The 18,696-nt window shown below is 51.5% G+C and overlaps 1 protein-coding gene across 1 annotated transcript in view; it reads right to left on the minus strand.

The window, feature by feature from the left end:
• Positions 1–6,837: 6,837 nt before the first annotated feature.
• The window catches only part of LOC146853791 (uncharacterized), an 81,793-nt gene continuing 69,934 nt past the window's right edge, over positions 6,838–18,696 (minus strand). Inside the window, exons 2-3 of the mRNA XM_085650396.1 lie at positions 9,188–9,461; positions 6,838–7,863 (exon numbers count right to left, since the gene is read on the minus strand). Coding sequence (XP_085506522.1) covers positions 7,784–7,863; positions 9,188–9,431 — 324 coding nt within the window. The 5' untranslated portion in view covers positions 9,432–9,461 and the 3' untranslated portion in view covers positions 6,838–7,783. The remainder of the gene's footprint in view (positions 7,864–9,187; positions 9,462–18,696) is intronic.

Genomic DNA, 18,696 nt, shown 5'->3' on the forward strand with positions numbered 1-18,696 from the left:
AACTTTAACATAAGGGCACTAAATGGCAGGTTTGCAGGGGACAACCCGCCAGCTTCAACTTTTCACTCAAAAAAAGCAAACAGCACGCTAGATTATACCTTCATGTCACTTCCACTTTTTCAATTCGTAATATCCTATCAGATTGGGATCCAAGCAGATAGCGATCACTGCCCTCAGGAAATCATTATGGACCTTGCTAAGCCAACTTACGAGCGTTCGACAGCCCCTAAAGAGTCCATTTATACTGAAAATTTGAAAAAGATCAAGTATTCGACCGCAATGGGTGAACTTTTGACTGGTCTGGCAAAACAACACCATATGGAGCGCATGGGCCCCAATGAAGTAGTGAAATGGGTGCATTTCACTACCACCTTGGGGCAATATGCAACAAAATCTAAACTGCGCACAAGGACAAACAAGCTGGGCACCCTCCCTCAATCACACAGAGTGAAAATTAAAGAATCAAAATATTTAATCTCCAAGTTAAGGAGAATAAAACAGCAGGATCACGACAACAAAAGGATGCTGTATCAACTCTCTGAACTAAAAGCCTCATTAAAAAAACTTAAGTGGGGAGCAAACAGAACCTTAGAGGAACAACTCTGGGCAACCCTTCATGAGGACATAAAAAAGAATGATGGTGCAAGGTTTTGGAAAACAATAAATTCATTAACGCACCCTGCAAAAACGGAGATAACATCAAATATCACAGAGGCAACATGGGCAGCATATCTTGAAAACCATTTTAACCGAGATCTGTTGGCCAATCAGAACATGAGCAATCCTTTTCCCGCGCGAGGCCAGGGCGACGGCAATAGGTTACAATGGTGCCTAATTGACCAGGACACGGCGGGGGACGCAGATTATATTTCCTTGGTACCCATAATAAAGCGGCAAATAAAGAAAGGAAGACGGGAAGGCACGCCGGGTCCAAATGGGATCCCGCCCGTCCTCTTCAAACAAGATACGGATTACTGGGCAGCGGCACTTGAACCTCTCTTTCGGGAGATCAGACACACAAACACCTTGCCAGATACTTGGAAGGGCTCCATTATTGCCCCTATATATAAAGCTGGGGATAGGGGCCTTCCTCAAAATTATCGGTTAGTTGCTCTAATCGATAACGATGCGAAGTATTTCGCAGGTCTAGTTTTGGAAGAACTAAAGGAATGGGCTACGAGGAAATCTCTCATACCTGTCAATCAAACAGGCTTTGTTAAATCAGTGGGGACTACAACAAACATACTGACGATGGGTATGCTTATTGACAAGGCAGAGATAAAAAAATTGCCTCTGCACCTCTGCTATATTGACTACAAAGCAGCATTGAATAACATTAATCGCAACCTACTATGGACAAAACTCAATGATTGGGGAATCCCAAAAGGTTTGCTGGAGCTGTTAATTAACCTACATACAGACACTTGGATTCAGATCAAGGTGGGGGACGGCTCAATGTTGTCAAGGCGGATACAAACTAATAATGGCCTCAAGCAGGGCTGCGTGCTGGCCCCCACACTGTTCAACCTGTTCCTGGGGGATTTGGTGCCCCTACTAAACAACTGCAATTCACACTCGCCAAAATTAGGAGGCCTCAATTTACCATGCCTCTTATATGCAGACGACCTGGTGTTAATAAGCCACACAAGAGTCGGGCTTCAAAATCTTCTGAATACGACCCAGAGATAATCTGAGTTAAATGATTTAACAGTGAACCTCGAGAAAACGCAAACAATGACAATCAGCAACAACAAAAAGAAGAAAGTTTTCTCGTGGTTCTGGAAAAACACCCGAATCAAAGACACCTTGTCGTATAAATATCTAGGCGTGAAGATTGACAGTGGTGGCCAATTTAGAGAACACAGGGCTAGTATAAGAGGCAAAGGCACCGTTCTGGCAATTGCCTCAAAAACATTAAATAACAACCTCTCCGGCCCTTCTCTGACCCCCTTACTACATGTTATACGTGCCAAACTGTTACCAACACTAACATATGGGAGTGAGGCCCATCGAGGCAGAGATGCCGTTATACTTGACAGCACAATCGTGTCGGCATACAGAATCATCTTCACCCTCCCAAGGCGATCCTCCCCAGCACAGATCAGACTGGAGTTTGGAATTCGGTCACAGTTACTGGCACGACAGGGGGCATATATCTGCTCTTGGGATAAAGTAAGAAAAACGACCGAAGGGACGCTGAGCGAATATCTATGGTAAGAGCTAGAGCAGTCCCAAAACACACCAGCTGCAAAATACCTGGAAAAAAGCATAATGAACACCGGGCTGGCAGAGCTCTGGGCATCCCCTGTAGATCCATCCTATCAAACAGATCTCATGCTTGGATGGTATTAAATACATACCGGACACAAGCCTCCCAGCCTTACCTTGCCCTAGGTTACACAAAAAAAAATCAAACTGTGCTTTTTAAGATATAGATTGGGCTTGTTACCATGCGCTCTACATCTTCCTCACTGGCTGAGATCGAAAGCAGGTACATTATGTAGGTTATGCGGCAAAGGGGCAGAAGACATGTTGCACCTGCTATGCTCGTGTGAGGAACTGCACGAAGAAAGGAAGCTCCTGCTGAAACGCCATTTCATTCTACAGGGGGTACGCACATGAAGGAATGCAGTGCTAACCTGCTTCTCAGCGCAGGACCCTCAGCTGAGCTGTAGATTTGTGAAATTTTTAAAATTAGTAGAAAAAAAACTACCAAAAATTGACCCATGATCAACTTAGCAAAATAGGACATTTGATTTAACTTACACAGATGAATTATTTATGCTGCAGATTTTAAAGAATTTTATTATGAGTTATTGTATCGCATTGGTTTTAATTAACTGTGCAATAAATTATAAACTGAAACAATCGTTTCTTGGAGCACTATCTGTTCATATGCCAGGATTTTCTGGCTCATTAAGTAAGCAGCAGGGTGGTAGCACTTGAGTTAGGGGTATATTCCTTTCTGGAGAAATAATATTTCAATCTGATTAAGCGGAAAAACCTTTGTAGCTCAAGTTTCACATTAAATGATTGTCGGGGGGCTGTAGGGACAAAGGATAGCCCCTTTGAAAGAATCCGTTTCTCAGCATCTGATAGAATGTAATCTGACAAGTTGATAATAGGGTCAAAAGTTGTGGTCCTGAGCATTTCCAATGTTAATCATGTCTGGTTGTTCGTTATCAACATGAATGTCATAATTTGCTTCAGTTACCATCTGTATGTGTTCCTGCATGTGTGAATCTCCCCGTGTGACTCGGGTGTGTAAAACCGTACATGGGAGTTGCCCCTCTGGTTGGACCTGCCTCTGTTCCATCCTCGTTGTCTCTCCCAGTTCTGTTGTGGCCCGCCTCCCCTATTTGATTGACGGTTGCCTTCGCCTAAAAAATGCTGATCGTTTTGGTATCTAGGATTCTGGTTCCCCTGGTGGCTGGTAGAAGCCTGCTCTGAGTCTGTATCTGAGCCACTGCCTATGGATGAGTCAGAGAAGGAGGTAAATCTTCTAGGGCCCTGCCTGCTCTTGTTGGTAAAAAAACCTTGACTGTCCTGCTGGTTGTACTCGTCTACTAGGTAAGGAAATGTCACTTTTTTGTCGTAGTTTCTTATGTCCTTCGCAAGTTTATCTATCTTTTAATTAATGTTACCGATCAAGCGGGAACGGTCTTACACTTAAGATGGCCATTACAAAGGGATGCACCACAATCAGCCGGGGCCCCTTCTTTCTAACAACTGCATTTTCAGACTACCGCTGTGTATATTCAATCGGTTTCAAGTATATTGCATGTTTCTAAAAAGTCAACATTGCCAATACAGATGAGTAATTGTTTGCTTTGCTTGTCCTTTAATTTCAGAAATAGTACGCCTTTGAAACAATGAAAGAAAGGGATAATTTAGTTCCCAGTCTTCAATCATAAATCACATAAGTATTATTTTGGTCTCGGATTCCGATGAGGTAAGACCTAATTGTATATTCCACAGTATATTCCAAAGGACGATTGATGAATGGGTAGTTTAATTCTTCACTGTTCATTCTAGATACTATTCAGACTCAAGAAGAAGAGTTCATCTGAGAAAGTTAGACCTCAGATTCTGGTGAGTGGTTCACCTCGATGGTGATACCAATTATTTGACACCATGGTGCCGATTACGATCCTGGAGAAACCGGGTACGAACCGTCGGTCGGAGCGTATTCTCCGTCCGTCTCGTACCCGGTTGCAAAACTTTACAAACATGCAAGTACGATTCGCACGAAAACACTATTTCCGTACGAATTGTACAAAACACCAACCGAGGAAAATAAACACACAAATGACATCCGGAAAAGCGCCGACGTGACGTTGGGACGCATGCAGCCTGCGTTCCATGAACCAGGAAGTACGATTCGCACCGACGTCATCCCGCGCAGAGAATATTTTCCGGGAGCCAAAAACTGCCAGGAAATCAGGACGACGCGCACAAGGAGCACCTGTACGTGACGGACAGACATGGACCCGAACCTACGTGTCATCCCGGCCCTCATAGCAGTTGACCTCCTCTACAGGTACCGACGCAGACGCCGCAGAAGGTCAGAACAACACCCAGGGGCAAAGGGGGGGGCAGGGGCAGGACACAAAACCCCCACCCAAGTCACACAGCACACATGCCCTGGACACACCTGACCTCCAGGCCCTGGTCACTTCGAGGGGGTGGGGGCGTGTCCAGCAACGCCAGCGTCTGCCACAACGGAAGTGGGCGACGATGCGAACCGGCAACACAACAATACAGGAACGTACCGTACCCACGCCTTAAGAGCGTGGATACGAGTCGTACCATCATGCCCACACCCACGTCACCCCAACAATGGCGGTATGGCCCGTACCCATGTGCCAAAGGCCTGGGTACGGCCCGCACAAGCACTCCACAGCGTGGGCACGGGTACGTACGGACCGTACCCCCACCCGCATATACATGGAGCGTACCCCCACCCCAACAGTGTATGTACGGACCGTACCCCCACCCGTGTATGTACACCCCCGTACGTACAGGCCGTACCCCCACCCGCATATGTATGGAGCGTACCCCCATCCCAACCGTGTATGTACGGCCCGTACCCACACCCGCGTAAGTATGGAGCGTACCCCCACCCCAACAGTGTATGTACGGACCGTACCCCCACCCGTGTATGAATGGACCGCACTCCCACCCGTGTATGAATGGACCGTACCCACACCCGTGTATGAATGGAACGTACCCACACCCACGTATGTATGGAGCGTACCCCCACCCCAACAGTGTATGTACGGACCGTACCCCCACCCGTGTATGAATGGACCGTACCCCCACCCGTGTATGAATGGACCGTACCCACACCCGTGTATGAATGGACCGTACCCACACCCACGTATGTATGGAGCGTACCCCCACCCCAACAGTGTATGTATGGAGCGTACATGGCCACACGCAGGAGGGGTGGGTGCAGAGTCCTCCCAGCAGTGCCCAGACACAGGAGGGGTGGGTGCAGAGTCCTCCCAGCAGTGCCCAGACGCAGGAGGGGTGGGTGCAGAGTCCTCCCAGCAGTGCCCAGACGCAGGAGGGGTGGATGCAGAGTCCTCCCAGCAGTGCCCAGACGCAGGAGGGGTGGGTGCAGAGTCCTCCCAGCAGTGCCCAGACGCAGGAGGGGTGGGTGCAGAGTCCTCCCAGCAGTGCCCAGACGCAGGAGGGGTGGCTGTAGAGTCCTCCCAGCAGTGCCCAGACGCAGGAGGGGTGGGTGCAGAGTCCTCCCAGCAGTGCCCAGACGCAGGAGGGGTGGGTGCAGAGCCCTCCCAGCAGTGCCCAGACGCAGGAGTGGTGGGTGCAGAGTCCTCCCAGCAGTGCCCAGATGCAGGAGCGGTGGGAGCAGGGTCCTCCCAGCAGTGCCCGGACACAGGAGGGGTGGGTGCAGAGTCCTCCCAGCAGTGCCCAGACACAGGAGGGGTGGGTGCAGAGTCCTCCCAGTAGTGCCCATGGAATGCAAAGTGTGGAGTACCCACAGATACAATGCCCACAAATGTCAGTCAGGTGCACAAAGACCCTGCAGTACATGTACCACATGTGTGCGAGGCTGGGAGTACACACATGCATAGCGCCTAAAAGAGAACATGTCCACATGAAGTCTTCTCAACAGTCTACACACACAAGTACAGTGACCACCAAGGATGCCACAAATGATGCAGGTGGAGACATCGCACAGCATGCATGTGCAAAGTTGAAGGAGTCCGTCACACCCCCAGCTGATGTAGACACAGCTTAGCACCACATAGTGGAAACAACCTGCAGGGAAGATGTCAGGTTACACAGAGGAAGGAACACACCTTGGGACGATGTCACCATGCAGTAACTGCTTACATGAACAAAGTAATTTAGCCAACAGTGATGGCACACAGATACCAGGGTCCACCCTATGACTACATTTCCCACACACCCAACACATTATCACCACCCAAAATCATGGAGCTGGTCCACCAACAGCAACACCAGATAAACAGTAGTGTTCAAAGGAAAAAACAAATTGCTTTATTCAGCAGGATGTAAGTAAAAAGCAACATAAATGTCAATATATACAAGGCCCATAGGGCAGTCCATGACTCCAATCCGGATGGGGGACACAGTGGTACGTGTATCCCCTAGCTTGCCTGCACAGTCAGACTCCTTTGTCTTCCACAGGGGGGGCATCATGTTGGGGGGCAGGACCAGGCACCGCAGGGACAGGAGGGGCAAGGGGAGGTGTTGTGGGTGCAGGGACGGACGACTCCAACACAGGGGGTGGGGCAGCGCCAAAGGTGGATTCGAGCACGGCGCTGCACACTACTGCCAGGTCGCTCAGTGTCTCCCCTGCACCCGAAGGAACCACAGGCCCCAAGGAGGGGGGGGTCACAGGGATGGGTCGCAGCGCTACTGGGGGGGTTGTGGAGAGGGGGGGGACTCAACTCCCCTGCCGGTGTCCTTCCTCCACCGCTTGCGGGGTGGTGCCACACTGGGGCTGATGGACAGACTGGGCAGGACTGACCCTGTGTCCGACTCTTGGCCTGGAGAGCTGAGGGGAGTGGATTTGGAGGGTGGTGGTCGTGAGGAATGTGGACTCCCACTCTGGCTGCGTGTCTTCCGTTTCCCCCCGACCCAGTGGGTGTGCCTACTTCACCCTGTGTGTGCATGCCAGGAGGTGTGCGCTTTGCCTTCCCTGCTGGTGTGGTGCCTGTGTCTGGTGGGGTGTGTGCATGCTGACGTCTGGGTGTACGTGGGACAGGCATGGGAGTGGGAAGTGTGGATGGGGCATGGGTAGGGGGTGGGACGAAGTGCTGCAGGAAACCCACTGCTGCAGACAGTGTCGAGTCAATAGACCGCAGCAAGTTGCGTTGGTCAGCCTGCGATGCTGAAATACCCTCCAAGTATGCCTCTATGTTGGTGAGCACTTGGCCGTGGCCATGGAGGACATTAAGCATCGCAGCCTGACCAATCTGCAACTGCCGCAGGAAGTCCACAGACTCGGCATTGGCGGCAGAAGTGGATACAGGGGCAGGGGGTGCGGTGCCTGGCAGGAAGGAGACACGTGGTGACCTAGCACGCCAGGAAAGGACACGAGCAAGTGGGAGGCCGGTGATGGCAATGGAGGGGGCGGGGAGAGATGTTGTGCTGCTGTCAGCTGTTGGAGCAGCCTCCGCCCCCTCGGAGTGCTCAGCCTCGGACCCGTCAGCTTCATAATCTGTGGTGGCAGTGGACAGGTCCTCCGGCTCACTCCCCTCGGCCTCAGTTACACTCGATGTGCCAGCTAAGGTGTCACTGCTGGCACTGGTGCCCGGTCCCTCCGCACGGTCCGTGCCGGTGTCTCCATCCGTGTCCCCGACGATGCTGTGGGCAAGGTGAATAAACAGGAATTAATCAGACACCTGTATACATATGTCACATCAACATAGGTTACAGTGCATAGCCTGAAATGAAAGATGAGTAACATCTACAATACAAGGTACATATATAGGCCCTGCAACACACAGTTGGTTCACCCACCATGCCACTGAGAAACTATGGAGAGCATGACACATTTGCAAATGACATGATATGGAATTGGACAGAGGAGCCAGGCTCTGGGGCCAATCCAGCACTGCATCTGCACCACACAGCGTTGCCCTAACTAGGGATGAGCAGGGACCATCTCCATGAACTTGAGGCACATGCTGCAAAGGTAATACTTAAAGACATGCCCAACATGAATGGGACACTGCACCTTGAGTGTATGTCCAGACAAACAGCACATACTGGCCAGACCGAGCAATGAGATTTCAGGGGTCGACATGTAGGCCTTGCCCGAACCAACCACCCCCTACATGAGACAATGTGATGAGACACAGGAAGCACTTGCATCTCTTAGCCTGGGAGAAATACACATGGGCTGCCAGAAACCCATATTGCACCCAAAATACCCCAGGTGCGCTTGTACAACGATCTCATTTACAAATGGCCATCATCGGTAATTGTAACAAGACACACAGGCACTGGCCGCCGTGAGTATGAATGAGGAAAATTAGGTCAGGCTGTACAGTGGACACTTGTAGAACACGTTACGTAAATATACATGGTGCCAGGGGACAATGGCACAGAGCACATCCTATGCTGTAGACACTGAGAGTGTCCACATATTGTGATGACACACATGATACCTAGCAAAGTATGCCCCAGGGGACAGTAGTGGCCAGAATATTCCATGGTCCTGAATGGTAATGACTGCAACACAGGCCACCATCCCTGCACTCTGCGTATCGCACACTCATGCACATCATGTCACAGGCCACAACATAGGACATGCTTGCTGTAAGGCATTACACTTCAGAGACATACTCCTATGTCTGGATTCAGCATCAGTGCCAATTGACATGGACCCCACAAGTACTGTACTGGACAGGGCACAGGCAAGGTGCCAAAACCTGTTACACACCACCCCCACACATGATGCTGCAAGCATTGGTCACGTGGATTAACTGCCAGCCCAGATGACCTTGTGAAAGAGTGACTACACACAGACCAGGGAACACATGGCAAGGAGGGGAAGGGAGGAAGGACAGCACCGCTATACTGTGGGTGACAGGACCTGCACCGCAAAATTAAACACTGGCAGTGTATCCATGCAACTGCGCACTTGCAAATGCTGGTGATACACAACAAACACACATGTACCTACCCCCTTCCTGCTGCTGCTTCTCCCCTAAGCACCTGTCCATGTCTGGAAAGACCACCGCCAGCACACGCTTGTGGATGTGGGTCAGACGGCGACGCCCATGGTTCTTAGGGCCCATGGGTGAGTCCCCCAGCAGGACCCGTGCGATCCTCCGCGTCCAGCACCGGATATCCTGCCAGCGTTTTCTCACCTGGGCCAGGCGCCGCTTGCGACCATCCGTCCTCCTCACGGCACTGACGGCGTCCATCCAGATCTGCTCCTTGGCAGCGGCGCCTACCTGTGGGGTTGAAAAAGTGAGACTACATCAATACATCTGCCACATGTCACAGAGACACACATTAGATCAATTTTGCTGGTTTCAACAAGGCATAGTATGCAGCCAAAGCATTGCACCTTTGTCATAGGGACATTTTTCCCTGTGTAATGGCAAATGCACCACGTGCCATTGAAAGTACACAGGTGGCATGAGGGGTAAGACACAATAAATGATCCAGACTCACACTGTGCATCAGAAGGTACACCAGGATTATGTGCAGCACCTCAGAGCAGTCACATGCCACAGGCCACTGACGCTACCTCAGCAGAGTACACAGACACACACAGGCACAGGACATTCACCTGCCATTGCCAAATGCAGCTACAAACCTCACTCTGCACATGTGCCACTAGACGGGGGGGGCTCACAGGTGTGGGGCTGGCTCTGCACGTCAGACACACAGCACTGCTCCCTGCTCACATCAGATGGGCAGGGTATATCCATCCCTCATGCAGCTTGGGTGCTACACTCCACATATGCACCCACCCACATGACAGGGGACTTACACACACACCGATGTCCAGGGTACGAACACATCATGTGGACACTCTCAGCACAGGTACACGGAACTAACACACATCTGTGGGTACAGTCACCTGTCACACTGGGCTGACCACAGAATCACATGAGGACTGTAGAAGCAACATTCCCAGGAGGATTAGACAGGCAGAATGTGGCATGCACCATGCAGTGATTGTCACAGTAAACACAATGCAAGTGAGGACGACAGACATGCACCACAGCATGCTCTGGCTGGGAGACATCAGGCATTCCCCCCTGGGACCTCCCCTACAGTACATTGCATGTGTGTCACACCTGGACACAATGCCAGAAGTCACAGTCACAAAAAAGGGACACAGTCTGTGCTAGTGGACTCTGCACTCACCTGAAACCCTGGTCGCCCATACAGCAGGGGGTACTGTGGGAGGATCACATCCAGCAATGCCAGATTCTCCTCCAGGGTGAAAGGCTGGGCCCTCTCCACAGACCTTGACATGGTGCCAGGGAATCACGAGCAGCAGCAGTGTCGTAGAATCGAAAGATGTGCAGGCAAGTGCTCTCTCATGGGACCTGGCTGCCTTATATCTGCCTTGCTGGCCTGTTTCATGCACAGGAGTACAGAGTGATTGGTCACTCACATTTGCATCCTATGTTTCCTCCAATCCCTTTAAACCTAGCACAGTCAGTGGCTTTGCTCTTTTTTTTTTCTTGAGCATGATGGAAACTCCACAACCACTTTGCAACAGAGTAGATTCATTCAAACCGACTTTTGCAGTGCACCTGCTGAATAAAATTCATACTTTAAACTTGGTCTCCATGACAACCAGCATGCATGTAGGCCTTTATACTTGTCCCTCATGTGTCCCCTATGTAATTTGGAGATTCACACACAGGTACGGTGCGTTCAGGGGCCCTAGGGCACCCCAAATGCATAGCAACGGTCCGTACAGGCGTGTGTACGCTCCGTATCACTATGGGTACGCATACGCGCGCACACCCATAGTGATAGTGAGCGTACGCGCGTGTGTACGGTCCATATCACTATGGGTACGCATACGCGAGCACACCCATAGTGATAGTGAGCGTACGCGCGTGTGTACAGTCCGTATCACTATGGGTACGCATACGCGAGCACACCCATAGTGATAGTGAGCGTACGCGCGTGTGTACAGTCCGTATCACTATGGGTACGCATACGCGAGCAAACCCATAGTGATACGGACCGTACACACGCGTGTACGCTCACTATCACTATGGGTGTGCTCGCGTATGCGTGCCCATAGTGATACGGACCGTACACTCGCTTGTACGCTCACTATCACTATGGGTGTGCTCGCGTGCGCGTACCCATAGTGATACTGACCGTACACACGCGCGTACGCTCACTATCACTATGGGTAGGCCTACGGCAGCACTCCCATAGTGATAGGGAACGTACACACGCCCTCAGGGCGAATGTACGGTGCCTTACACACATAACAGTGGTGACAGGCAGCACACAGAAAGGAATAGAGCTGACATACTTGTCCATGGATGGACATCAAGGCATTGTCTGGCCAGTACTACATGTGTGGGGCACAGGTGTGAAAAGCTGTGAGGTGGCACATTACTCCTGAGTTGTGAAGGCAATAGATGTATGATGAGATGTGTACAGATGTTATGTGTGACGGTGCTATATGTGCCAGACATGCCCTTCACTCCTTTGACATGTGTGCATGTCGTACAGCACACTTGAGATGAGCGTCACTGGCATGGCACAGTCAACAACACACGCAAGTGCCCCCTGATGCCCGCTACAGGGGTTACCACACCAGACATGTGACTACCCATGGTGCACGATGTGACTATGTCATGTATGTGTGGTGTGTTCACATTAGCTTGATGTTGGTGTTCCCTCAAAAGCATCTGCTGTTGCTGCAACCAACATGTGTCTGTGTGTAGATGGACATGGCACACTGTTACGCACACCAGGCCACATGTGGTATCGGATGTAAGGTGTGTATGTATGCATGGGACACGGGGTAGCGTAACAAGGACCTGTCTGCATCCTCTCAATGTATGTGTGGTCAGTCATGACATGTACACCTTCATGGCAAGGTGTGTGGGCTGTCCTAGTGTAATGTCATGTGACCTGTGGCTCTAGTGTTCCGCTACCTGTCTCTGCAATCATCATCCTACTTCTGCTGATATGTTGATGTATGTCACTCCTGTATTGCGTCTGGCTGTTCACTTACACTGGGACACAGCTAGTCCCATGCCATGGGATGTGGAGGTTCACAATCTCCGTGTGTAGCTGGGTCTTGGTAGGAGTGTCACCTGGCAGCCATACGTGTCCAGGGCATGTAGCACATACCTGACTCCCTATGTAGCATATGTGTATTGACAGATTAACATGTGCTCAGTACATATAAATTGTTGTTGTAGTGCACTCACTCTTCCTTGTCACTTCCAAATTACTGCAGAGCGCTGCCACTTCCCCGACCAATTCCGGACTTGGCTGACATGCGGGAGAATGACTGTATATGCTGCTACCGCTTCCCCCAACCGTTGATTGAGGAGTTGACTGCAAGGCTGGCACCACACCTGCAACCGCTGCACTTTTATCCTATGGCACTGACACCCAAGCTGAAGGTAATGGCAGCCCTACATGTTCTTGCCACGGGTACCTTTCAATATACCATAACTCATGTTGGTGGCATGTCCCAGAGCATGTTCAGCCGTGTGCTGCATGATTTTTTAGAGGCCATGTTGCTTCACCTGGATGAGTTCATCCATTTCCCAACTCCTGAACAGTTGACTGGTGTCAAGCGTGGATTCTATGCCCTGGGAGGGATGCCCCATGTCATTGGGTCCATAGATGGGACACATGTGGCTTTGGTACCACCACAGGCACAGGAGGTAGCGTACAGGAATCGCAAGCACTTCCACTCCATCAATGCCCTTGTGGTGTGTCTGTCCAACATGGTGATTTCACATGTCTGTGCTCGTTTTCCAGGATCAGCACATGATGCCTACATCATGAGGCATAGCAGGGTGCCTGAAATGATGACGCAGCTGCGCAACGAACGAGCATGTGTTGTTGGTGGGTACACTCTGTCTGTCCTGTATTTTGCGTAGACTTCCAGCCCGACCGCTTCTCCTGTCCTACTTATGTACATGTGGTTTCCATGTAGGGGACGCTGGCTATCCCATCATGCCATGGCTGATCACACCTCTCCGCAACCCCAGCACGCCGGCCCAGCTCCGCTACAACACCGCCCATGGCCGGACAAGGCGAGTGATAGAGAGGACATTTGGCCTCCTGAAGAGCTGATTCAGGTGCCTACACAAGACCGGCGGCGCCCTCCCATATGCCCCGTTGAAGGTCTGCAAAATCTTCATGGTCTGCTGCATGCTGCACAACATGGCAGTTGAGAAAGCTGTGCCACTCATCCTGGATCAAGATGATCAGGACCATCCACCCGTGGAGGACGAAGGGCTTGGCAATGGGGCTAGTGAAGTGGAGGATGTGGTTCCGCAAGAGGACATCCGGAGTCGGCTCATACGCGACTTCTTTGCTTAGTGGTGAGTACCAGTGTCTGAGTGTGCACGCATTGGTCCCCGTGTGGCATGTGTTGCGATGTGTGTGTCCATCTGCATGTATGCCACGTGAGTCAGAGGTGTGTGTGGATGTGTCACTCGAGTGATGGTGCCAGTGATGAGTGTATTTCCCCAGTCATAATTGTGACCTAGCATGTTGTCATCCTTACATGTGTCGAGTACATGCACATGCAAGTGGCTGTGCTTTTTGTGGGTGACTTCTTGTGTGTCTCTCATCCCCAGGTACTTGCGCATGCCGTCTGCTGGTTGCATTGTTGTGGCACTGCTATTCCTCATGGACACGTCGTCGTGTGCTGACTCAGCGTTACACGCACGGACAAGTTTGGAAGTCTCCTTAGGGTAAGGGATGCATCAGGGGTGTATTGGGTGTGGCAGTTGTTTACGATGTGTGCACACTGCCCCTGTCGATGTTTGGGTCCTCTGCAGACATGTCGCATCACCATGGGACACATTACATGTAGCTGGATACACCTGAATAGATGGTCAGACTTGTTGACAGTCATCTGTAATGGGATAGTGGATTGTGATGATGGCATCAATGTGTGTAACACTGCCCTCGGACACATACGGTTTGCATGGGCTTGACATGGTGTGGGACTTTCACATCAGAGGATCAATGGGGTATGGCAACCTCTCCGTGAGCAGCAGGGGGTGTTTAGCTGTTACCCGACACTTGTGTGCCAGTTCCATGGATATCACGCATTTGTGGTGCAGAAGGGGGGTGCCAGTGTTGGACCCACATGTTAATCCACATGACCTGTGTATGTGTACTCCGAGATGCCTCTGCATTCCGGAATACATGACTAATAAAGGTGTCCCTATGCCTCCAAGGTGCCTCTTCTCAGTCAATGCTGGTGTGTTGCCACGGTGCATACGGCATGTCTGGCATGGTTTTCAGTGATAGTGGCTATGTGTCTATGTGTAGAGTAGCAAGATGCAAGCTGTTTGTGTGGGATTAGACTCTGTATTGTGTATGATGTCCATGAATGTGTGGGTATTGTGACATGTGCCATCCCCATGCATCCAACGTTGGCCAGGCCACCATTCTCTGCATCCACCTGACTCAAGCTTGCAGGACATGGTTCTGCCACCTGTCTACACTTACCTGGGTGCCCCCCAGGACACTCCACATGATCCCTGACCTCTGCGCATGACTGTTGCTGTACTCAATATGTCTGTCGGCACGGTTGTGCGGCCACCCCCTCAGCTGGTTGGGCCCATCATGGGTGTGTATGGTGCTCCATGTCTGTCTTGCCTAATACATTGTGACCCATGTGTGTCCTGTGCCAGACTCAGGCCCCAGGGTATGGATGGTTGAAGTCATATGAGAACTCAGGCATGGTTAGACTTTACAAGACACATGTAAGGTAATAATGCAAAATGTAGGCATCATCTCTTTATCGTTTAAGTTTTTATTTGTGTTGGGGTACGTGTTGGGGGGGGGGTATGACAAGAGGGGCTTTCCGGGTGTGTGGAATCCAAAGTTCACTGGGGGAGTTGGTGTCCTTGCCATTGGAAATCATCAGAGTCCATGCCACAGTCTTTGTCAAAATTGGTCAGACAGTGACCAGCAAGTCCATGTGGCAGAGAATGTCATTTGCTGATGTGCTGCTGTTGGCCCAGTGGGCCAGGTGCCAGGCCAGGTGTCCTGGGAGATGGTGCTGTTGCGCCGACCCTCACGGTCTTTTCCGTGGACGACCCGTCCTCCTGCAGGAACCCTCAGAAGCAGGCTGTGACGATGTTTGGGATGCTCCGTCGGATGTATCCTCCTCCTCCTGATCCCTCCCTGTGGGTGGTGATGTTCTTCGCCTGGTGGCACAGGGCGGGTTGCCCATGTTGTCGGCTATCCAACGGAGTGACCGGTTAATTCCCGTGAGCACCATCACGAGCTCAGCCTGTCTGTCCTCCATCCGCCCTTGGTGTCGCAGTTGACAGGCATGTTGCTCCGCATGTTGCTGGGCCTGCTGGGTCTTGATCTCCTCGAGGGTCCCCTTCATCTCGTTGAGGGTGGACACAACCTGGCTCATGCCCGTGGTGTCCTGCCGGTATGTGTCCAGGATGTTTCTTACATGGGAATATACCGGTTCCGCAGCCAACTGGTCAGGCTCGTGCCTCCGCCGTCCTCCACTCCCACCACCCCTGCCCACTTGCACCTGGCCTGCCCTTGTCGGCACATCGGGTCTCTGGGACCCCTGAGGGGTGGCATTTGCGTTGTCGCCTGCCTCCTCCTGGGTGTCCGGTACACCGTGTTCCTCCTGGTCAGCCTGGCTGCATTGTGGTGGTGGGGCAGGGATCCTGGGTGTCTCCTGGGATGTGGCAGGAGTGGGGGTGGTGGTTGGCCCAGTTGTAACTGACGCAGGTGCTGCAGGTGGTTGGACACCAGAGGGGCCAGGTTGGTCGGGGTCGTCCACAGAGTGGTGAGAGTCGTCGCTGCCGGTGGGATCATCATCCCGCAGAGCCGGGTCCTGTGAGTCTTCCCCCCAGTGTTGGGGGGTGATCCACGACCTGTGTGTGTGAGAGACAATGTTATTATTGTTCCATGCAACATCCATGTTTCATTAGTTTCAAAGTTGGCACATTTCCTCTGGGTATTTGGATATGTCTTGCATCCCACTCACAGTGCACTTGTGCATGGGTATGTCCCTTGGCCACTGCTTTTGAGACTTTACCTATGTGTGACACAGTCTTACTTGTTGTGTCAATTGTGACTGCAGTCAGCAGTGGAGTGAGCTGGTGTGGCGAGCCATGCATTGGCACCTTCCGTGTTGCACTGTACGTGGGCACATGGAGTTGTTCCACACACTTATGTAATGCAGGTAGCTGTCGTTGTGCTCGTGCACAGGTTGAGACATGGCCCAGTGTTTAGCCATGGAGAAGAGAGGGGGATTCAGGCACTGGCCACCCTTGTCTACATGCACGCAGTCCACCTGCTGACGAGCAGACATTCCCACACCACCCAAGGCTGAATTGGTCTCCCTGTGTATCCCTTTCTCACTCCCTCTCTGTCCCCCTCTCCCTCCCTCCCTGTGTCAGCCTCCTCCCTCTGTCCGTCTCCCTGTGTCTCCCTCCCTCTCTCTCCCCCTCTCCCTCCCTCTGTGTGTCACCCTCTGTCACCTCAGCCCAGCTTCCTAGGCACACACTTTTTGCAGATCTTTGAATGGCCCTTGGCTTGTTCATGTGAGTTTGTTTCTGATCTCCAGGCACCTATTGGGTGTAGTGTCTGTGTCTGCGCTGCTGCTGTGGTGGTGTGTGCTGTCACTCTTTCACAGTGTTGGCTGTTCATTGGCTGCAGTCATGTGCAAAAAGGTGCCTTCACCCCCATGTCTTCATGCAAGGCGTCCGCCATTTGCAGGCAAGTCTTTCCTGTGTGGGGACACACTGTTTGTCTGGCTGTGACCTAGGCCATATGGGCAGAGGGCATTGTTGTCTGCTTCTGAGTTGCACTATGTGATTTTTGAGGCCCACACTCCCGCCATCCGGGTTACCGTGTCTTGTGTTGGTGTTTTCTGTGGCCTGTGACTTGGCATTGTCCAGCTGGGTGCATGGGGCATGGTGGCGCTAGTGGCATGTGCGTAGCTTGGGGTGGTTGCGTGCATGATTGTGGATGACGTTCCCCCCATGTGAGGTGAGTTGTTTGTGTACTCACCAGGCTCTCGGAGTCCTTCTACTCTGTCCACTGCCACCATGTATGTATGTATGGCCATCACCTTCTCCTCCCAGGGATGGTATTGTACGCGTCTGCGGGGCGGCCCTCCTCCAGTGATGTTGGCCTGGTTGTGGTCGTCGGTCATTTTGCGGCGGACCGTCCTCCGCAGATCGTACCACCTGGCTTGGCATTCATGCCTGGTCCTTCTGGTGGACGCAACAGCATTCACAGCACCGACAATCGTCTGCCACATGGCTGTTTTTCGGAAATGCTGGTCTGTCTGACCAATGTTCCAAAGAGGTGTGGCTCGACTCTGAGGATTTCGTCGACAAGGACCTCCAACTCTTGGCTAGTGAACTTTGGATTATTGTTAGTGGGCATGGTGAGGGGTGTGGGTGTGGATGGTTGTGGGGGGTGTGGGTGTGGATGGTTGTGGGTGTGTGGGTGTGGTTGTGCAGGTGTGTGTGTGAATGTGATGATGGGGTGTTTGTGAAGGTGGTTGTGTGAAGGTGTGCAGGTGTAAGGTGTAGTGGAGGTTGTAGTATGGTGAGTTGTTTCTCGGTGTGGTCTGGCAGCAGTGGGTCTGTTGCAAAGGATCATGGTTTGTGTGTGTTGGGCCTTTTTATTGGTCCATTGGTGGGTGTGGCTGTGTTTGAACTTTGGTTGGGTGTGTTATAAGGAGTGGTTGTGTTTTGGGCCTCTGTTTGGGAGTTTGGCAGTTGCAGGTCAGTGAATGTGTTGTATTTGTGCTTGTTGGACATGTTTTGTGGGTTTGTGCGATTCGAATGGAGTCTTCTTGTGTTGTTTTGCTTTGTCCTTGTCGTACTTTAATATTCAGGACCGCGTAGGGGACAGGGCCCTACCCCTGTCTATCTTGGTATTAGCGAACCGCAAATGGTAAATGCGGCATGTACGAGTGCTTTATATACCGTTCTAGCTACGAATGCACTGTTTACACGTTATTCTGCTTCACTACGCGGGTTCCATTTTGGAAGCAGTGGCCATCTTGTCATTGCCCTCACATAGGCTATGATGGAGTTAATACGGGCCTCACAGTACATGGGCTTTCCCTCTGACTTCTCTGTGACCTGGGCAGCTGGCTCTGCTGCCCCGGGTCAAATAGTCTCACGAGCTCCCCTTCCTCCGTCCACCTGTGATTAGCATCAGGGCTTGACCCGTCATAAAACCCTTTCATTCTATACAATCCCCCGGCTAATCTCTTCCACACCTGCTTGTTCCTGCTTTATGACTTGTTTCCCAAAACAGGAGATGCTCATGTTTATTGGGGGGTCTCTTTACATCAAACATGGGATCTGAATCTTACTGTGTAAATCATTGTGGGCTGGCCGAACTGGAATGTGGGATGGCCATCATGACTCTGCCTTTTCTTTGTAATGTACACTTGTATATTGCCGTATCATAAAACCTAGGAATGTATGCTTGAGGCAG

Source organism: Triturus cristatus, chromosome 4_1 (genome assembly GCF_964204655.1).
Source record: "Triturus cristatus chromosome 4_1, aTriCri1.1, whole genome shotgun sequence".
NCBI lineage: Eukaryota > Metazoa > Chordata > Amphibia > Caudata > Salamandridae > Triturus > Triturus cristatus.